Genomic DNA, 23526 nt, shown 5'->3' with positions numbered 1-23526 from the left:
TTTTGAACAAGTTTCGTCAAAATTTATACTGTCAATATATATACTTGAATTGATTCACATTTGGAAAAATTTCATTTCAAACTTTAGAATTTAATATATAAATTTTTTTAATGTATTGGAAAAATTTTATTTTTTACGTTCAAAAATTGAAGTATTTACTTGATTTAAAATTTCGCGTTTTCCATAAATTACGTTACCAATTTTTCATAACTTTTAGGTACGATATAATTTGAAGAATTTTAGAGAAATTACAAATGATTGTAGAAATTCAATAATTTACAAAAGTAATAAAATGCCTTGTAAAAAATCAATTATGTTCAAAAATTTAAAATAATCCTTGTCAAAATTTCAATTATTTTTAAAAATAATAAAATTCTTCTCCGAAATTCAATTATATTCAGGAATTTTAATAAAATCCATTGTAAAATTCAATTATTTTCATAAATAATAGTATTCATCACAAGAATTCAATTATTTTCAAAAATTTTAATAAAATTCACGGCAAAATTTCAATTATTGTCCAAATTTTTTCTTAATTCAATGATTTTCAATATTCTACTAATTTAATACCCAAAAGAATTTAAATATTAAACAGAAAGTTTGATAAAATTCTTTATGAACATTCAATTATTTTTTAATAAAATAAAAATTTTACAGTAATTCAATTATATACAAATTTTCTTTAAATTTCAATTCAATTTTAATCAAATTCCTCGAAAAATGTAATTATTCTTAAAAATTTTCTTAAAATTCGTCGAGAGAATTCACTTATTTAAAAATTTATTTGATAAAATTCTTTACGAGCATTCAATTTTAAGAAACATTCAATTAATAAATTATTTATTTTTGTTTTTAAATAATTGAATTCTAGTAGAATTTACTAATAAAAATTGATTTAAAAATGAATTTTAGATAAAATTTTATTTAATAATTGAATATTTAGAGCATTTTAGGATAAATTTTGAGAAATAATTGAATTTAGAAAAGGCTTAATTTTAAAAATTGGCAAAATTTTAACTATTTTAAAAAAATTTCTACAATTTAATGATTTTCAATATCTACTATTTTAATAAAATTTTCTAAACGAATTCACTTATTTAAAATAAATTCAATTATTTTCATAAATAATAAAAAATTCCCAGGAATTAAATTATTTACAAATTTTTTTTTATAAATTTCTTCGCAATAATTCAATTATTTTCATGAACAATAACATTTTTACAGGGATTCAATTATTTTCACAAAAATATAAATGAAAGTTATCGCAGAATTTCAATTATTTTTAATAAAATTTTAAACAAGTTTCTTGAAAAATGTAATTATTTAAAAAACTGTGTTAAAATTCGTCGAGAGAATTCACTTATTTAAAAATTTATTTGAAAAAATTCTTTACGAGCATTTAAATGTAAGAAACATTCAATTAGTAAATTATTTACTTTTGTATTTAAATAATTGAATTTCAGTATAATTTTCTAATTAAAATTAAGTTAAAAATGATTTTCAGTTGAAATTTTATAGATAATAATTGAATATATTAAAAGCAATATAGCGTGAATTTTTAGAAATAATTGAATTTTGAAATTAATTTTTTTGAAAAAGTTCAATTTACGAATTTTTAGTGAATTTTTTTTTTTGAAATTATTTGAAGTTTTAATTTTTTTAATGTATATTTAATTGAAGAATTTACGAATAATTAAATTTTGTAAACAAATATTCTTAAGAAATTTGAAAATTGTCTAAGAACTTTTTCGAAAATTAATTGCTTTAAAGAAGAATGTTAGTTAAAAAATCGTAAAAATAATAATTGAATTGAAATGATGAGAATATTTTTGAAGAAGTACAATATTCTTATAATATAAAATAATAATTTTATCAATTTACAATTTTTAATTATTATAAAACATGAAGAAATCGATTGTTTGATTTCTTCATGTTTTATAGTTATGATATGTCCCTATAAAGTTCCGAACATTTAAATGAACGAAATTTACTTATTTATTCTCTAAATTAAAATTTTTATTGCAATAATTTTGCGTCAGATAGAAAAAATTAAATTATAACAATTTTAAATGCTTAATTTAGTATTTTGCTTTTAATAAGGCAGTAATTTTTGGAAATGTTTGTATTGTCAAAAAGTTCGTTTATTTGAACGTTGAAAACTTGTGATTGTTATGATAAAATTTAATTTATAGTTTTAAGTAAAATGTTCTCTTATTTGACTCGGACTGGTTATATTTTTCTGTCAATAATAATTGGTCAGTAAATGGTCCGTAATTTTTTATTTTTGGTTCCCAAAGTCCGTATTTTTAAATACTTTCACTAGTTCGAACCCTTGTTTCCTGTTATTTCTAGCATTATAGTAATATTCTGATAGTATTTCCACTTTGGTGAATATTGACAAATCAACATTGTTCTCAAATTTTTTTTAATGACACACAGTTTAGTGTTTTAATCAGACGATTTTGAATGCACGCTAAAAATTTTTTTCGAGTATGTACACGCTTTTATATAATGATATAGTGAGAAGAAATGGTTTTAAATTGTATAAGCGATGTTGGGAAGTTTATTGTGTCGAGTTAAATGCCTTGAAATTCGAACCGATAGACGATGCGCGTTACGCGAGGTAAATTTATGTGCTTTAGTTTAGTGTGTTGCGTTCGCGATGCGACGTCTCGTGTAGATGTAGTTATGATCCACTATTGTCCCCAGAATGTCCCTTGTATTCATTGTTACCAGGCGTTGCTTTAGCAGGACTGTTGGCAAAATTATGAGAGAAGGGTGGGGATGTGTCCTCAACTTCCTCTTCTCTACAACACCCTCAACATCTCTAGAAAAATAATAATCGTGTGATAATTTTTATTCTATGTCTCACTTGTTATGTTATTCGAAAAATCTCTATGTAGATTGTTTTTTTTGCATTTTTAAACATTTGTGCATTTTTGAAAGAAAGGTCTTCAAAAACTGCTTGCTCTATATAGCTGAAATAGGGTTTTTAATTAGTTTGCCTTCAGTAGTTCATGAATTACATACTAACTACTTTTATATGCAATTACACTTAAAAGAAGAATTGCACTTAGAAGAAAAATTTAGAGTCGCAATTGGTTTCCAAATAGCGGGTTAACATTGAACATTAAGAGTGAATCTAAATATTTAACATCTTCTTTTATGAAACACAATTTTCTCCGAGAATTCTTTTTCCTGTCAGAAGAAATAGTTGTAAAGAAAAAGAGAGAAAAAAAACTAGTGACAATTTGTTAACTAAAAGAAAGTGGAGTTACATTTCCTATATCTGAAATCGAAAAGCCAAAGAAGACGGATTTCTCTCGGCAGATTGCTACTATTAAGGATTGGAGAAAAGTTGCAGGTTCCATGGGAACTGATCTGTACCCTCTATATATATATATATATATAAGGTAGTGAGTTTTTCTCACAACAGTGTGAAATCCTTCCTGTGAAATGGGATTTATCCCCCTTTAAGTTTAAATCCGTCCGCACGTTAATTTAATTCCAAACCGCAAGAAGAGATTGACCCAGAGTCGAAAGAGAAGAGATTTTTCTAAAAAGCAATATATAGGGGGAATGAGGTTTCTCTTTCGCGTTTTCCCTTTAACCTAAAACCCACCGTGTCCCCCCTTATCATCCCCTTTTACTTTGACTAACCATTAAAATTGACTCGTCTCAAGGGACATACTCTCTCACTCACTCTCTCATGATGCGGTTCCTTAGTTTAGTTATGCATGCACGCCCTCGGTGACAAAATACAAATTCCACCCCCCCCCTTCCACCCCTTCCCCCATTTTCTCTTCATCTCTACAGTATATATACTTGTCAATCCTATCTGATATTAAATCTCCTCGAATCTTCTTTATCTCTGCTTCTTCGTCACTTCCGGATTCTTTTGCGCTTCGCTACTTTACTTTTCAACTATCTCGCTTTTACTCGCGCACATGTTTTTCTTTCGCGATAAACATTATATATATGTATACATATATGGACCGAAAAGCTCGGCTTTGTATTCGCGCGTTTTTTCTCGAATGACCAATGGATATGTTTACGATTGCAGGAGATTTCGTATCTATAGAATGAATTTGAGTCAGGAGAGGACAAAAAAAGGAAAACAAAAAAGATAAACCGTCAAAGTGAGAAAAAACGTTTTGCGTAATTGTTTCATTTTGGATGAGAGTGGAAAATTTATACCTTTATACCGAATTGTGAAATATTATAGTACTTTTGCAAATGTGACAATTGGGGAAAATGGCGAAATTACTCGATTTTATATTCGTTAAAACTTAAAAGTGTTCTGAAACTATGCCAAGTTAATTCTTTTTATTTTTATTTTGCGCTCGTTTAAAATTCGTTCTTTTTGAAAAATGTGTTGTTCTTTAAAGAATAAGGGAATTTGTCAATTTTTATTTTGGTTTTATTATTAGAGAATGCTGATAATGAATAATAAACACGATTTTAATATTTATTATGAATTGGATGCATCTTTAATTATTATAAAACAAATGATGACTGAAGAAAGTGATCACTGATTAATTGATTCAGGGCTCGAAGCAGTGAAAGTATTTAAAAATACGGACTCTACGGACCAACTGACAAAAATAGAATCAGTCCGAATCAAATAAAAGAACATTTTACTTAAAACTAGAAATTCAGTTTCTCATAACTATAAATCATGAAGAAATCGATAACACCGAGTCTTCGACTCGAAGTCGTCGATTTCTTCATGTTTTATAATAATTAATAATAATTATTATTTTTAAGAATATTCTTATCTAAAATTCTTCTTTATATCGATTATTTTTAATAATTTTCGAAAAAGTTCTTTGACCATTTCCAAATTCATTTCTTTACAATATTCAATTTTACGAAATTTAAATTATTCGTCAATTCTTCAATTAAATATATTTTAGAAAATAAAATCTTCAAATAATATAAAAAAATTCAAATAAACTTTTTCAAAAAAATTAAATACAAACTTGAATTATTTTTTAAAATTAACGCCTATATTGCTTTTAATATTCAATTATTATCTAAAATTTTAACTGAAATTCATTTTTATGAAATGAAAATCAATTTTTATTTGAAAATTCTACTAGAATTCAATTATTTAAATACAAATAAAATGCAAATAAATAATTTGTTGAATAATTGAACGTTTCTTCAAATTCAATTCCCACAAAAAATCGTTATCAACAAATTTTCAATTAATTGAATTTTATTCTATCAACGAAATTTAATAAAATTTCTAAGAATAATTACATTTTTCGAGAAATTTGATTAAAATTGTATTAAAAATAAATAAAATAATTGAAATTCTGCATTGAATTTTATTATTTATGAAAATAATTGAATTCTGGCGAAGAATTTTATTAAAATTTTCAAAAATAATTAAATTCTTGTAAAAAATTGACAGGAATTCAATTATTTTTAAAAATTTTAATAAAATTCTTGGCATAAATTAAAAATAACAAAATTCTTAGATCTTCAATTACTTTCAGAAATTTTAATAAAATTTTTCTCGCAAGAATTTCAATATTTTCGTAAAATAATAAAAATCTTTGCAGAAATTCAATTATTTTCAAAAAGTCTTAATAAAATTCTTCGCAAGAATTCAATTATTTTCAAAAATATCATAATTTTAGCAGAAATTCAAACATTTTAAAAAGTTTTGTGATAAAACTTTTTTTGGTAGAAATTGAATTATTTTTAAGACAATTTTAAAAAAATGTCTCGATAAAATTCAATTATTTTAAGAATTTTAATGAAATTCTTCGAAAGAATTTAATTATTATAATCTAAGATTTTAACTGAAATCTATTTTTAAATCTATGTTTATGAGAGAATTCTACCAGAATTCAATTATTTAACTACAAAAATAAATAATTTATTGAATAATTGAATGTTTTCTGGAATTCAATTCCTATTAAAAATTTTATCAACAAATTTTTAAATAATTAAATTCTTTGGACGAATTTTAATAAAATTTTTAAAAATTTTTTCGAGGAATTCGATTAAAATTCTATTGAAAATAATTGAATTCTTCTAAAAAGAATTTTATTACTTTTGAAAATAATTGAAATTTTGCAATGGATTTTATTAAATTTTTTGAAAATAATTGAATTTTATTACTTTAGAAAATAGTTGAATTCGTGTGATATATATGTGACGCTCCACGAGAAAAGGGACCTTATGACAAGAGTAAATAAGGTCCCTTTTCTCGTGGAGCGTCACATTATATTGTTAATTATGAAAATAATTGAAATTTTTTAATGAATTTTATTAAAATTTTTGAAAATAATTGAATTTTGTCGAAGAATTTTGCTGTTTATTTATAAAAATAATTGAAATTTTGACAATGTTTTTTAGATTTTTTGAAAGTAATTGAATTTAGGAGAAGAATTTTAATATTTCTAAAGATAATTGAAATTTTGATGAAAATTTAAAAGAATGTTTGAACATAATTGAATCTTTGGGAAGAATTTTATTACGTTTAAAAATAATTGACTTTCTGCAATCATTTGTAATTTCTCTAAAATTCTCAAAATTATATCGTACAATTTATTTTACGGACTTGAAGCAAAGTTACGGACTTTTTCAGGATTTACGGACTTACTTCGAGCCCTGTTGATTCAATTTTAGGGAGTTATCTATTATGTGAATCAAATAAATTTTTCTCACGTGAAAACAAATTTCGGTATTTGAGAATATTTATTGAAAAGAACCAAGTTTCTTCAATTAACTGTTTTGGTATAGAAGTAGGAGAAAATGTCTTTTCTGTCTGCGAAATAAGTGCTTATCTTTGAAACATTTTCAAAGGTGTAAAAATTGTTACTTTTCTGTGGACGATCCTTTAAAAATCATTTTTACCTTCACCATTGACCGTACTTATCTCTTTTTATATATTTTCGAGAGGAAAAGATTTTCAAGGCACATAGATGTGTATATAAGTGTCGAATTTAGTCTCCAGGTTGTCGTCTAATAATATATAGATACACCCACATACATGTACATATAGGATATACCATGGATCGTAGAAAACCGGAAATAACTTCGACTTTTCAATGTCCGGTTTTTCAATGACCTGTGCGGGCTATTTGTTCTCGCGTTTGCTTTACCTTCGAGAAAATATGGAAGACGTAATCACGTTCCTGGGAGTTGACGCTTAAAACGAGAATTTCCCAGGTGTCTCGGAGAGTTCTTTGTCTTTCGTCGCTTTATATATAGATATATAAGTTTTTTTTTTTGTTTTTCCTCAATGTTGAGACGATAAAATAACCTATTCCTCAGTTGAATTGAAATCTCCTTTGGGATCGTTTTGCTGTTCCCTGTGATTAGCGTGGAAAATAGTGAGACGTGACTATTATAATGCGTCTACTCTCTAGACTCAAAAAAAAAAAAATTACTAGTGGATTTGACTAGTTTTTAACTACTCTATTGAAGTTCAATTAAATCGTAATTAAAAAAATTGTATTGACCACCAAAAAGTAGTTAAAAGAACTAAATCGCAAATTAAACATTGAAATCCGTTTATATTAATTGTCAAACTATAAATTTGATTATAAATAATAGAATTACGAATATTGACGTACATTTTGAGATTCAATATGGAGTTGCTATTCTCCACCTGAGAACGCCAAGGTCACCGCTAGATGGCAGTTCAGTTCCTTCTTGGAATTCTCGCTGACATCTGGTGGTGACCTTGGCGTTCTCAAGTGGAGAAATTAAAACACCATTTTATCCCTCAAACACTTTTTTTATAATTAACATAATTTTATTGTCGTTATTGAGAGAATACTTTATTTTATGTTGTTGGTGCATATTTATAAATTTTTTTTAGTCAAACACACAATACTCATTATTTATAAATAAATAATGTGATACTGTTTTTTTTTAATTTCTAAATTCAGTCCGAGGCTTTAATAAAAAAAAGCTATTTTTACTTTTAGAGAGTCCGATAATTATTTAAAAATAGTTTAGTAAAATATTTTCATTTATTTTTTTATTTCTTTAAAAAGATCCGCCTTAATTTTGAGAATTTTTTTTATTTTTCAGGAGGGCACACGTGGTGACCGGAAAGAGGGGGGCAAGCGAGGACGCAAGCCCGGAAGGAAAGCGTCCGACAAGACGGACATGAAAGCGAAGCTTGGTGAGCTAACAAATTATTTTCAATACACTGAGAAGAAATAGAGAAATTCGAGAAAACAAATTGCTTTGAATTTCTTTGTCAAGCTTTAATTATATACTAAAACGAGGAAAAAGGAGAAGCTTCTCAAATTTATTTTCCTCTTTTGTTATATACCAAACAAAGAATCTCAATTTAAAAAGTTACCGAACAAAAGTTATTTTCGAAATTTTTTTATTTTTCAAGAGTCGAAATTAAAAAGGAAAATAATTACCAAACGAAAGTTAGTTTCAAAATTCTCTCATTTTTCGAAAATAGAAACTAAAAAAACAAAAGAAATTAATTACCAAAGGAAATTTATTTTCAAAACTTTTTATTTTCCAAGAATGGAAATTGAGAAAAAAATTACCAAAGGAAATTTATTTTCAAAATTTTTTTATTTTCCAAGAACAGAAATTCAAAAAAAGTAATTAATTACCGAACCGGAAAAAAAATTAGTTTTAGGTATAAAGTCGATTTTTTTTTAAATTTCTCTTTTTTTCGGTTTTGGTTTACTATTCTGTTTTTTTTTTAATTCAATATTTAAATTAGAATTTTGATATATTCGAGAATATACATTTTTGATTGCAAACTTTCAAACGTGGAAAATAATAAATGCAAAAAAAAAGTTGTCAAACTATGGACTTTTATATGCGCGAAGAGAAAAGTTTCAAAAATTTTCAAGCTGATGCGAATAGAACTTGAAGTGTCACGTACACCAGATTCAAAAAAATTTCATTTGCGGTGAATTGAGTCGAAACTTTATTGCACACGGTTCAAAAACAAACGTGGAAAAAAAGAATATAGAAAAAAAAAATTCGGAAGAGAAGAAAAGAAAAATTTCGCGTTTTTGTATTTTTAAAAATTTCTCTCTCTTATTGATTAATTTATCATCTGTTTTTTCTTTTCATCCAACATTTCTCTTTCGAATGCAATCAGTAATTAAATATATATTTATTATATAAATAATTAGTTTCTTTAATAATTATAATTCGGGTAATTATAATTATAATTCTTTTTTAATTAGTTTACTTATGATATAGTTATTTATAATTAATTCACTTATAATTAGTTAATTAATTCATTTAAAATTAGTTAATTATTTATTTATAACTATTTCATAATAAGTAAAATAATTATTATTTTATTTTAATGAATTGATGATTCAATTGATTTATAACATTACAAATGGTATATAAGAAATGGTATAAATAATTGTATATTTTTTAGAAATTTTGAGAATTTTTTATAAATATTTTTTCTGGTAAAATTATTTTCTTCTCAGTGTTTGAGAGTAGAAAGTAACGATAAAAAAATTACTGCGTTCCTATTTTTCGTCTATACGCCGTAATATTGGCTCATAAAACTTTACATATTTCTGTACATCCATTCAGGAAAATTTTCATCTTTTCAAAATCATTTTCATTGAATCGTATGTGTGTATAAAAAAATATTTTCATGTATTGAAAGGAATATTTCATTTTTGAATTTATTTTTAATTTTTTTACTCATTTGTGACGCGCTCCCAAGAAAGGTACAAGAAACAAATAAATTATAGTTTATGTTTATGTTAGATTTATTTCTTTTTAATTTTTTTTTTAGTTCCTTTTTAGTTATTTAAATTTGAAACCAGTTTTTATTGAATATTTTTCATGTAATAGAGAATTCGACATTTATTATAGTAATATATTCTCTTTCTGCATTTTTACTTCAAAATTTATTAGCAAATTTATTTGCTTCTTGTACTTTTTTTACGCTCGTCATATTTTATTTAATTTCTTATATTTGTTTGATAAATGAAAATATTTTTTTAAAACAAATTTTTCTTGGTTAAATTCATATTATTTGAATCAAGAAATCAAAAGTTATCGAAAGAATTTTAAAAAAAAATTTTTTTTCGTTGATAGAAGCGCAGTTTTGATGAAATCGTTCTCAATGTATATATATTTTTTTTTTGAAAAACAAGGAATTAAATTGATATTTGATGCTTTCCTATTTAAGGGATGCAGAGAAAGCGACACGAAGCTATAGGTACATATTTTTTATATTCTATGTTTCCTTATCTACTTATAGTATATGTATTTTATTTTTTATAATGTATTTCCTGCTACTGAGTACTGAGACATTTTATCTATCAACTGTTTTGGGTTTATTAGAGGCACATTTTTCTATTTTTGATAAAAAAAATTATTAAAATGATCGAAAATTATTTTCAAATCTGAATTAGTGATAAGTCAATTAATTTAAAGTAGTAAAAATTTTTACTAATTTCCAGTAATTTTCCACTGAAAAAAGTAAATAAATTTAAACCTAAGAATTAAAATAGTAAAATTTTAATTTTACTAATAATTGGTAGAAATTTTTACTAATTTGAATATGTGGACGATTTTTCACTAATTGAACTTTAAAGATTTTATTTTTGTTGTATGAAATTTTGTTTTCACTGTTTTTTTATTGTAGATTTATTGCAAATCGATTGCACGTTTTTTTTAGAATTTCTCTTTATTTGTATTTTTTTATGTAAAAAGAAATTATTTCGAGTGTGGCAATTTTATTTTTTGGTATTTATTTTTTTATATGTCGGGAAATTGCATACACACATTGCAGTAAATGAATTATTCACGCATGTCATTTTCCATTTTTTGAATTATTTTGATATTCTGATTGTGCCATTTTCTAAATTAAAAACTTCATCTTGATGAGATCCATTTTTTTTTAAATAATTTTTTTTGTTCTCTCTTTTTTTTTTTGCTTTAGAGCCTTTTTATATTCAAATTAGATGTGTATACTTTTTGTACATAAGTGTGATGGAAATTTTTTTTCTATTTTATTTTTGGATAAGGGTTTTATGGTATAAATTGTAAGTTGATTAGTTGTAGATATTTATTTAGTAGTATAATAAATTAAAATTGCAATGTAAATTTTTAATATTATACTTACAGGCCTCGTACTCGTCTACTAAAACCTAGTATTTACTACTTTTTTTTACGATTTTCTACTATTTGGATACTTTTTTTTATTTGTTACACTAAAAGCTACTTTTTTCCATGCTTGAGAATTTACACTACTTTAAATTTAACAGTTGAAATAAAAAAATTATTTAAAAAAATATTAATAAAGTTATTCGAAAAAATTCAAAAAATTTTAATAAAATTCTAAAATTCTTTAAAACGATTCAATTATTTTCAAAAAATTTTTGTAATTCATTGATTTTTAATAAATCTAATATTTTAACAAAAAATTTCCAAAAAGAATTGAATAATTTAAAAAAAATTATTATAAAATTCTTCGCAAACATTCAGTTACTCTCATAAATAAAAAAATTTTCACAGGAATTCAATTATTTAAAAAAGAATTTTTCTAATTTTTTCCGAAAAAAATCAATTATTTAAATATATTTTTATAAAATTCCTCACCAGAATTCAATTATTTTTATAAATAATAAAATTCTTCTCAGGAATTCAATTCTTCTCAAGAAGGCAATTATTTTAAAAACTTTATTAAAGTTCGGTGACAAAAATTCAATTATTTTCGTAAATAATAAAACTCATTGCAGGATTTTAATTATTTTTAATATTATTTTAAATTAATTCCGTTAAAAACGCAATTATTCTTAAAAATTAGAATAAAATAATTCTTCGAAAAAATTCAATTATTTAAAAAAATTTGATATAATTTGTTTCTTAGAGTGTAATAATTATTTTCAATTCATTTTTAATTACATTTCTTGAAAGAATTTAATTTCTATCCATTTTAATCCAATTCTTCGTAAAAATTCAACTATTTTAAAAAAAAGTTGATAAAGATCTGTATAAGAATTTAAATTTAACAAATATTCAATTATTCAATAAATTATTTATTTTTGCATTATTCATTCTCGTAGAACTTTATAAGAAGAATTGATTTAAAATTGAATAAATTAAAATTATTAAAGTTTTGAATAATTTTATTTATAAATTTCAAGAAAAAACTGATTGAATTTTGAAAGAATTTCTTTCGTTATTTTTAGAAATTGTTACATTTCCAAAATGCGTTACATTGAAATATTTATTTAAAAAAAATTTTGTATTTTTGAATGTACCTAATATTAAGAAATTAAAAATTGAGTCGTCAAGTTTAATTTTTCGATATATTAGCTACCTACTTTTTTCTGTGTTTAAACTACTTTTTTAAAATTAATTATCGAGTACGAAGCCTGTACTTAAAATAGGTAATTGATAAACGTATATATTAATAATTAATATACATAAAAATATACGAATTCTAATTTTAATTTTACATTATAAATATACATATTAGCATAAATTTAAATAAACAAATTCAAATTCACATAAATTTAAAATTCAAAATTGAAATACAATTTTTTATTTATTTAATTTATTGTAGAAAAATTTAAATTGCAATTGCGAAATATATAAATGCGCCAACGTTGCGAATTTTGTGCAAATGAAAATCTGTGAGTCAAAAAGCTGGTTATAGAAATCGTCTGTTTCATATTTTCACTTCACGTATAGGTGAATTGTATATATCTATATCTTTATATATACGTATATAACAGCGAGTTATGTATGTTGATCGGGAAAAGTAAATGGAAGGGGGGAACCAAAAAATTATAAATTGTAATGTCTTCGAATTCAAAATTGCGCGACGTGAGAGAGACTCTCTTCTATATTTTGCGAGGCGCGGCGGAGGAGAGGCGTCCAACTGCAATGAGCACAGATTCGACGTGATGGATGAAGTATTTTGCGAATGAATATTTATGCGGGTCACCCCCCTCTCTTCTTTTTATCATTTTCTCTGCTACTATCGCGCGCTACAACGAAACCGTAGTGTAACGTGGAATATTTTGCTATTCCATACTTTTGCCAAAGATGAAGTGTGGGTTTGTGTATAGGCGTCGTGTCGCGAAAAAGGGGGGGGAGAGGGAGAAAAGGAGGTTTGTGCAAAATGCAACTCTCTCTCACTCTTGCCTTGCTCGCTTTTGCTATCACAGTAATTCCAACCGAGTTGTTATTTCTGCTACGTAAAGTCCTTTTATTTAGTGGAAAGTTTATAATCGCATACCATTTTTTTTTTCATCTTCTTCATTCTTTTCGGTGTTTATTATTATTATTATTATTTTTTGTAATATTTTTTTCAACCTCCGTTTTTTATTCAGTCTCGTGAAATTCTCGCTCTATTCGCAATTGTTTCCTTCTGTTCATTCACCTTTTGAACACACCTTTTAGGTTTTGAATTGTTATTTTTATGTTTCGTGAATTTTGTTTCGGGGCTTTTTATAAATATTTTTTTTTTATTCATCACTTTTTGGGTAAATAATCGTTTGTTGGTTTTGTTATAAAAATTGTATTGTATTTTAGAGTATTGAGCAGAATTTTGGATTAGGGCAGAAAGATTTTTTTCGACTCAAAACAACATTTTAGAACTTTTACAAATGTCTGTGAGCTTTAGAAAAATTTTGGAACTCAAAAACAACTCTTTGGAACTCTTAAATACATTTTAGATTTTTGAGAAATATTTTAGGATTCTAAAAAAAATTGAGACTCTGAAAGGTATCTTAGAACTCTGGGAATTAATTTTGAACTTTAAAAAACTTTTTGGAACTCTTAAAAATGGCTATGAGCTTTAAAAACATTTTGAAACACAAAACAATACTTTGGAATTCTTAAGAACGTTATTGAGTTTTGAGAAATATTTTTTAGGCTTCTTAAAAACATTTCGAGACTCTGAAAGGTATTTTAGAACTCTGAGAAAAAATTTAGGGCTCTAAAAACATTTTGAAACTCTTAAAAATGTCTATTAGCTTTAAAAAAAATTTGGAATTCAAAAACAATACTTAGGAATTCTTAAGAACATTTTAGAATTTTGAGAAAAAATTTTTAGGCTTCTTAAAAACATTTCGAGACTCTGAAAGGTATTTTAGAACTCTGAGAAAGAATTTAGAACTCTAAAAAACATTTTTGTACTCTTAAACATGTTTTTAATATCTAAGAGAATTTTAAAACTCTAGAAAACATTTTATGCTTTCTAAACTTCCTGTAGAACTCTAAACAACATTTCGAAACTCTTTAAAATCTATTTGAGCTTTAAAAAAATTTTAGAACTCAAAAACAACTATTTGGAACTCTTAAACACATTTTAGATTTTTGAGACATATTTTAGGATTCTAAAAAACATTTTGAAATTCTGAAAATAATGTATTTTAGAACTCAGATAATTATTTTAGAACTTTAAAAAACATTTTGGAACTCTAAAAAAGTATTTAGATACTCTTAAAAATATTTTAGATTTTTAAGAAATGTTTTAGAATTCAAAAACATTTTGAGACTCTTAAACATATTTTAACTCTCTGAGAAACGATTTTAAATTCTAAGAAATATTTTGGAACATGTCTTGCAGTTCTAAAATATTTTTAAGAGTTTCAAAACATTTTTTCAGATTTTAAAATGTGTTTATGAGTTTCGAAATATTTTTTCGTGTTCTGAAAAATTTCTTCCAGTTCTAAAATATTTCTGCGAGTTCTAAACTATGTTTAAGAGTTTCAAAATATTTCTTAGAGTTCTACAAATACGTCTAAGAGTTTAAAAATATTTCATCAAGTTTTAAAATGTATTTAAGAGTTATAAAATATTTTTAAGAGTTTCAAAATATTTCTTTGAGTTTTAAAATATTTTTTACAGTTGCATAATATTACTCAGAGTACTAAACTATTTTTTACAGTTCCATAATATTTCTCAGAGTCCTAAAATATTTTTAAGAGTTAAAAAAAAAAATTATTTTAGAACTCGAAGAAATATTTTGAAACTCTTGAAAATATTTTAGTACTCTTAAATACATTTTCGAAGTCGAAGGAATATTTTGAAACTCTAAAAATATCTTGAAACTCTTAAATACAATTTAGAACTCGGAGAAATATTCTGGACCTCTTAAATATATTTTAGAACTCTAAGAAATTATTTTAAAACTCTTGGATATATTTTAGATCTCGAAAAAATATTTTTAAACTCTAATGAAATATTTTTAATGTCTAAAAACATTTTAAATCGAAAAGAAAATATTTTTATTGTAATTGAAAAGTCTCGCAATATTTTTTGACAAATTCTGAAATCTATTATTAAATCTGCATTTTAATTTAAAGAAAATTATATATTTTCTAAATTATGAAATCCATTATTAAATTTGCATGTTAATTATTTGAAGAAAAATATATTTTTTCCAAATTCTGCAATCCGATAAAAATTCCAATTATAGCATAAATAGAAAAAAGCACAATTTTTTCCTATGAAGAATTTTAAATTTGGAAAAATTTTTAATTTATTTGAAAAAATAGTGTTTTTTTGTTGATATTTATTTACTAATTTGTTGTCGTGTGACAAATTAACGTATTCATTTGCTTTCAACACGTTTTTTTCTCACATGTCACTTTTTTTTATACCCTCGGGGGGTTTTTTTTCCGTGTTTTTTTTTTTTTTACTTTTTTTTACCCTCCTTTCACATTAACACCTTCATCTCGTGTTTAGCAACGCACGTATCCTAACGACGAAAATCACGTACAGGAACATCGAAACTTTTCTCTCTAGACTTTGCTTTATTGCTCGGTACTAAAGTTCGTACGAGGACCTCAGTCTTGCCAAATTAGCGCTGAAGACTAAGAAACAACCCATCCCCGTTTACTTTTTTTTTCCTTCCTCTTTTCTAACTTATCAGTAGCGCCGGGAAATGAGTTTTAAACTTTGCAACATTTCCAGACACTTTTCTTGTATAGTATATATATATGTGTGTGTGTATTCATTTTAAAAAGAAAAATTTATAAATATTTCATTATTTTGTATTTTTTATATTTCATAATTTCATAATTATTTATTACTTATTTATTTATTACATATTTATTCATTATTTTTTTTCTTTTATTTATTATAATTTACTATTCATTACTTTATACTTATTTAATAAAATTTTAAGTTGAATTCTAAATTCCGTTGGGAGGAATCGAACCCACGTCGCTGAAGTGACAAGCGACACTTTAACTCGCGCGGCTATTGCAAAGGATTTATTCATTACATTATTTATTTAAATTATTTACACAGTTTTTCTAAGGATATCAAATTGAGACAAAAAACAAATCAAAAGTGTTGCGAAGCAACGTTTTGATTCGTTTTTTGTCTCAATTTGATATTCTTAGAAAAACTGTGTAAATACAAACGAATGAATTTCTTTTTTGAGTAGAAAAATTTAACTTCCTTTTTTTTTTCTCGAACTCATTTCCCGACGTAACATGAATCACTTTTTAATGATTCAAAGTTTTAAGTGTAGAATACATATATAACAAACGTCGGATGGAAGAATAAGCGTTTATTTAAACGAAATCTAAAGTATTCGCGCGCGTGAATTTGTTTCTACGATTTGTTATTGTGCGTGTGTTTGTATATATATATATATGTTTATATGGAGAGAGAGTGAATGAGCAATGGCGAGCTTTATGATCACGTAAAACAAGCCCGGAAGCACGATAATGCAGGGTTGATCGTAAAATATTTTATCACTTCGGTGAAATAGTGTACGAAATTATTTGCAATTCCTTCCACTTCACTGTGGACTCTCTTACACTCCTTGTTTGTGCCAACCATTATACACTCCATGTATATACATATGTATCCAAAGTGTACCATTATATACCTCTATATCCAGAATATGATGCCTTCCAGAAAATTGCATAAATATAAGAAGAAATTATCCCGAAGTCTCAATTTGGTTCAATTTTCCAAAATACAAGTAATTTATCATTTTTTTTTCTTATTCTTCTCCTTATATACATAAACAATTAGTGACTTGATTTTTTTTTCTAAAAATAATAATAAATAATTTTTTATTTAGTAACAAATTAATTTAAATAATTTTCCAAAAGTTCTTCCAGAATTCAATTATTTAAATACATAAACTCAATTTTTTATAATAATTGTGACTCTCCATAGTTTTTTTTTAAGTTATTAAGGTATATTTTCAAAAAATTATAATAAAGAAGTTCTTACGATTCATTTTCTAAAAATATTTTTAAATAATTTTTGAACGATAATATAGTTTTTTAATTTTGAAAAATTCCCAAACAATTCAAATTTGGTAAAATTTTTTAAAAATAATTGATTTTTTGAAAAGTATAAATAAAAATGATCAAATTTTTGAAGAATTTTAAATTTTAATTATAAAAAGTACCGTGATTTCTAAAAAATTTTAATAAGTCTAAAAAGTAAATTTTGAACAGGGTTGCCACAGGTCAGGGAAATCAGGGAAAATTTAGGGATTTTTATTAAAAAAAAAACTGGAAAAAATTTAATTTTTAAAATTCATGAGAAAACTTTGAAATTAAAAAATTTTTTTTTTGTTTGCCTCGTAAACTATGGAATTACCACGAATTTTAATACAAACCTTTCAATTTGTTCTATTTCTGACAATAATTTCTGTTTAAATAACTTAATTTTTCAAGAACCATCATATAATTACGACTTATAAATTATTTAATGAATAATTTTTACAATTTTCATAAATACTAGATTGATAGAAGAATTTTAGTTAAAAAAACTAAAAAAAAAAAAATTGAATTTTGGAAAAGTTACAAATGATTCTAGAAATTCAATTATTTTCAAAAGTTATAAAAATTCTTCGTAGAATTTCAATTATGTTTAAAAAGGAAAAAAAAATTCTCGTTAAAATTTCAATTATCTTTATAAATAATAAAATTTTTCATCGAAATTCAATTATTTTTAAAATTTTAATAAAACTCTTGGCAAAATTTTACAGGAATTCAATTATTTAAAATACAAAATTTCAAAAAATTTTTCGAAAAATATCAATTATTTAAAAAGATTTTATAAAATTCGTCGCAAGAATTCAATTATTTAACAAAATTTAACAAAATTCTTTGCAAGAATTCAATTATGTTTATAAATAATAAAATTTTTCACCGAAATTCAATTATTTTTATAAATTTGAATAAAATTCTTTGCAAGAATTCAATTATTTATATATGTATAAATAATAAAATTCTTTACCGAAATTCAATTATTTTCATAAATTTGAATAAAATTATGTGCAAGAATTGAATTATTTATATAAATAATAAAATTCTTCATAGAAATTCATTTTTTTTATAAACTTGAATAAAATTCGTTGGAAGAATTAAATTATTTTCAAAAATAATAAAATTCTTCGCTGAAATTCAATTATGTTAAAAACTTTACAAAAATTCTTGTCAAAATTTCAATTATCTATATAAAAAATAAAATTCATCTCCAAAATTCAATTATTTTTAAAAATAATTATAATAAAAATTCTTCCTGAAAATTCAATTATCTTCATAAAAAAAAATCTTTTGAAGATTTCAATTATTTTCATAAATAACAACAATTTTCAAAGTATTTCAATTATTTTCAAAAAATTTCAATAAAATTCTTCTTAAAAATTTCAATTATCTTCATAAAAAGAAAAATTCCTTTAAAGATTTTAATTATTTTCTATAATAAAATTCTTTTGAGGATTTCAATTATTTTCTTAAATAATAAAGTTCTTCTGAGGATTTCAATTATTTACAAACATTCTTGTCAAAATTTCAAGTATCTTTATAAATAATAAAATTCTTCTCTGAAATTCAATTAATTTAGAAAAATTTTAATAAAATTCTTGGCAAAACTTTAATTATTTTTTATACAATATTTTAATTAAATTCCTTGAAAAATGTAATTTTTTTTCAAAATTTTATTAAAATGTGAAGAATTTTAATTTTTACGGAAAAGTAATAATGATTCAATATTTATTTAAAAAATAAGTTATTGATGTTTTCGAATAATTTTACTTTTGAAGAAATTTGTAAATAATTGTAATAGAACATTTTTTTTGAGTATCAAATAATTTTAGAGTGAATCAGAATATTCTTTAGGGTCAGGGAAAAAGTTAAAATTTTGTCTGGAAATCAGGGAAAAATAAAATTTAATATTTGTGGCAACTCTGTTGAATCTTAAAAAATTATTACAAAACTATTCTAATAATTAGTTTTTAAAAATATTTTATTAATGTAATTTTTCGAAAATAATTGTATTTCTTTAAAGAATTTTTGTATAATTTAAAAAAACTAATGAATTTTAATTAAAAATTTTGAACATTATTTTTTTCTCCAAAATGTTAAAAATAATTCTAAAATGTTATTATTTTTGGAAATATGTAATTGAAAATATTAAAAATATTGAATTTTAAAAAATTAGAAGCTTATTTTCATTTTTAAATTAAATTAATATGTATAGTTAAAATAATTAAATGAAATTTGTAATTTAATTTCTCTGAATTAAACTAAATTTTACATTAATTCGATTCTAATTGTCTTAAAACAATTTGCAAGTGAAAAGTCTTGGGAAACTTTTTGTAAAAAAAAAAATTTTAGATGCATATTTTTTGTCAAATTGCGAGTCACTTCTTGTTGAAACTCCTTTATAATTTTTATGTATATTTAGATATTAATTTTAATATACATTATATATATAATATATTTTTATACATTTCTCTTTGTTTAAAGAAAAAAGAAACTAAATTCATCTGTATCTCTTTTGTTTTTTTGTTGTTGTTGCTGCTGTTTTATATTAGAACGAAGCCGGCAGAGCGCGAGAGAGTGCCGTGCTCGTAAAAAGTTGAGATATCAGTACCTGGAAGAGCTTGTCGCCGATAGAGAAAAGGCCGTGATGGCCCTCCGAAAGGAGCTAGACATGGTAAAAACAACAAAAATCTACGTTTTTTTTTCTACACATCTTTCTTTGTTTTCTTGAAAATATTTCTCACACAGAAACACATACACTTGTTTCATTTCTCTAATCTTTTGCGCTTATACTTTCTATTTTTCCATTTATTTGTTTGCTGTCTCTATTTCTTTTACTGCTTTGTTATTTTTCCCCTTTTTTACTGCGCTCTTCAACTCTTGTCAGAAATCCTTTTTCACTTTAGAATTCATGGAACATTGCGTCGATGACGTTTTACAGCTTTTCAACAAAATTTTTCATGTAATATCGTTTTGCTTTGATTTAATACATGTAATTTAATGTTTCTGTAAAATTTAATTTATCTTCTTTATTAAATTTCCTTTGTGATTTTTGTTTTGAATGTTTTTTTCGTCCATACCATTTTCGTTATAGTTTGTAAATTACATTCTGTCAATAACATTTTATTTGTTAATATTTTTTTTTCTTTGAATTTGTTCGATTTATTTTCGAAAATATTTTACACTTTGTTTCTATTTATTTATTTGTTTTTTTGCTTAATTTGATCAATTTTTGTTTATTTTGCATATTCTATTAATTTATTTAAATTTTTTGTGTTTATTTTGCAATAATTTTATTTATTTATTTATTTTATTTAAATTTTGCATATATTCTTTAAAGTTTTTTTTTATTTTGTATAATTTATTTTTATATTTACTTAGAATAAAATAGAATAAAATTTTTCAAAATATAAATATTTATTTATTTACTAATTTAATTTAATTAATTAATTTTAATCTTCATTTATTTACGTATATTAATAACTTTATTCATATTTTATACTTACGCTTATGATTTTCATTTACTTCTTTTTTATTTTATTCTTTTATCTTGGTTTTTTTATTTCTACATATAAATTTTATTTGCTTATTTATTTATTTATTTATGTTTTGTATTTATGCTCATAATTTTATTTATTTTAATTAAATTTTTTATTTCTAATTGTTAATTTTATTCCCTTATTTATTCATTTATTTATGTTTAGTATTTTTACATCTATCACTTTTACTTATTTATTTTGCTTTTTATTCATATTTTTTAATGCTTCTAATATTTATTAATTTATTAATTTAATTATTTTTATGAAATTCTTCTACGTTTGTGAATTTTATTTACATATTTATTTCTGTTTTTTTTTCTTTTTTTATTCATGATTTTAATTTTCATTTATTTTAAAAAAGTTTTTTTTAATTCACTAACTTTTTGATTTATTTATGTTTTGTATTTTTGCTTAGAAACATTTTTGTTTTAATCATTTATTTATAAAGGCAAATAAGTTTGAAATAAATAAATTATTTCATATTTTTCTTTTTTATTCATGTTTGTAAATATTATTTACTTATTTAATTTATTTTTATGAATTTTAATTTCATTCACTTCAATTTTTGTATTTTTATTAAAAATATTATTTTAATATTATTCATTTATAAACAAGTATAAGTTTGAAATTAATTATTTTATTTGTATTTTTTATTTATGCTCATAAATTTTGTTTACTTATTCATTAATTTACTCGTTTAAATAAAAATATAATAAAAGATAAAAAATATAATAAATAAAATAAATAAAGTGAATAAAATAAGCAAAATAAATAAAAAAAATTTTAAACAAAATGAATTTTCTTTTTTTTTCTTTGTAAGCCCGTTTATATATTGAAATAAATAAATAGATAAATAAATAATTTAAAAAAATAAATAAATAGGCGTAAAATGAATTAAGAAAGTAAAACAAAATTAATAAAAGAAATAAAATGATTGAAATAAGTAAAATAAATAAAAAAAAGGAAAGCAGAATGATTAAAATAAATCTAAAAAGTAAAGTAAATGAAATAAATATAAAATAACAAAAAATAAAATAAATATTGAATTTTAGGCTACAATTTCTTTTTTTTACTTATTTCTTTACTATTTTACCTATAAATTATTTTATTTACTCCTATTTTTCCTTGCAATTTTTTGCAATAACTTTTTGTTTGAAAAATTTCCCTCTATATTTGAATTCTCTCGTTACTGTTTTTGATTTCTTTCTTCTTTTTTTTTATTTTTCTTTTAATGGCTCATACTATTGTAGATTTCGTTTTTTGTGAAAAATTTTTTTTTGGTAGAATATATTTTTTTCTCCTTTTTTAAAAAAATTTTTCCTTTTATCTTTCTCTATTGAATTCTTTTTTTTTATTTTAAAACATTTACGCACGTTTTCATCTTCTTTCTTTTATACACTCACACACACGCACTCAACAAATAAAATAGACAAGTGTTTTACATTTTGTTTACAATTTTCTTTTTTCTTTTTTAGTATCGTTTTTGGGGACAGGAGTTGGATGCAGGTCGAGTTCCTGAGGGAATACAAGCGATGCTGGAGGAACTTGGAACCATGAAAAAAGAGACGAACAACAACTAGAGGAAAAAAAACCAAGTGCCTTCCAGCAAAAAACTCCAAAAAAAAAATCCTTTGTTTTATGTTTTAAGGGTGTTTACGCTTTAAAGTTGTGTTTTTTTTCCTCAATGTTAAGCAGTTAACATTTTTTCAAACTCGATCTTCCTGTAGAAATAATCGTTTTATTACCTCTGGAAGGTAAATTACGTTATTAATTTTTTTCCATTTTATTTGGATTTTTTAAAGTACCTGAATCACTTTTACAGTCTCTCCCTCCTGTAAATTTATTTTTTTTCTCCTTTTTTTTGTCAAAGTTCTATATCAGAGATCTACTAGAGAGTTTAGTTGTTATTCTAGAAGAAAAAAGAAAAGAGGCTCTGATCCGTTGTTTCTGTTTTTTTACACTCTCATTAAATGTGAATATATTTTTTTATTTTATTCATAAAAAGGCATTAAAATAGAGAATCATTTTTTTGTCTTAGAAATAGAGATTTTATTTTTATGTATTATTTTTTTTTTGATTTAATCAAAATATATACATACAGAAATATAATACAAAAAAAATTGCTATATTTTTATCAGAGTTACGCTTTTAGAATTCTTTTATTGAAAGAGTATCGAGGAAATAGTCTTTTTTTATACTTGATAGTAATAATAATATTGAAAAAGAAAAAAATAAATAACTCGTGAGAATCGTCCCTTGAAAAGAAACAGAATGAATATAATTGTATGGAATTTTCAAATACTGTTTACTATTAGAGCTATTAATGTGAATAATGATGAATTATTATTTTCTGTCACTTTTCAAGAAATGTGCTGTAATTATTGTACCATTGTTGTAATAATAGTTAAGAAGTCCATTGTACATTGTAAATTAAAACTGCATTATGTATACAGAAAATTATTTCGTATTTTCTGATCCCTGATAATTAGCATCTAATTATTATATTTATACAATATTTAGAAATTGTTTATTCAGAAATTTTTTTTAATTTTTATCGGATTTCAGAATTTTGTATTTATAATTTTGATTGTTTATTAATTATTTAGGTTTTATTTTATGATTATTATTTAGGTATTGATAATTTTTTATTTTTTCCAGAATTTCAGAATTTGTATTTATAATTTTTATTTCTTATTTAGGTTTTATTTTCTTATTATTTATTATAATATTTATAACTATATCAA

General features: G+C 23.1%; 1 protein-coding gene across 4 annotated transcripts in view; it reads left to right on the top strand.

Moving 5' to 3' along the window:
* The window catches only part of LOC122510817 (REPTOR-binding partner), a 33298-nt gene extending 10059 nt beyond the window's left edge, over positions 1 to 23239 (top strand). For 2 of the 4 annotated variants that reach the window (XM_043625725.1, XM_043625726.1), the window contains exons 2-5: positions 8059 to 8152; positions 10169 to 10198; positions 19796 to 19917; positions 22258 to 23239. In XM_043625725.1, the coding sequence (XP_043481660.1) occupies positions 8059 to 8152; positions 10169 to 10198; positions 19796 to 19917; positions 22258 to 22362 (351 nt within the window). In that variant the 3' untranslated portion in view covers positions 22363 to 23239. The remainder of the gene's footprint in view (positions 1 to 8058; positions 8153 to 10168; positions 10199 to 19795; positions 19918 to 22257) is intronic. The other 2 variants (XM_043625727.1, XM_043625728.1) reach the window with 1 other exon arrangement.
* The last annotated feature ends 287 nt before the right edge of the window (positions 23240 to 23526 follow it).

Source organism: Leptopilina heterotoma, unplaced genomic scaffold, assembly GCF_015476425.1.
Source record: "Leptopilina heterotoma isolate Lh14 unplaced genomic scaffold, ASM1547642v1 Lhet_76, whole genome shotgun sequence".
NCBI classification, from domain to species: Eukaryota; Metazoa; Arthropoda; class Insecta; order Hymenoptera; family Figitidae; genus Leptopilina; species Leptopilina heterotoma.
The sequence above is the reverse complement of the archived record's forward strand: the minus strand, read 5'-3'. Positions and strand labels throughout refer to the sequence as shown.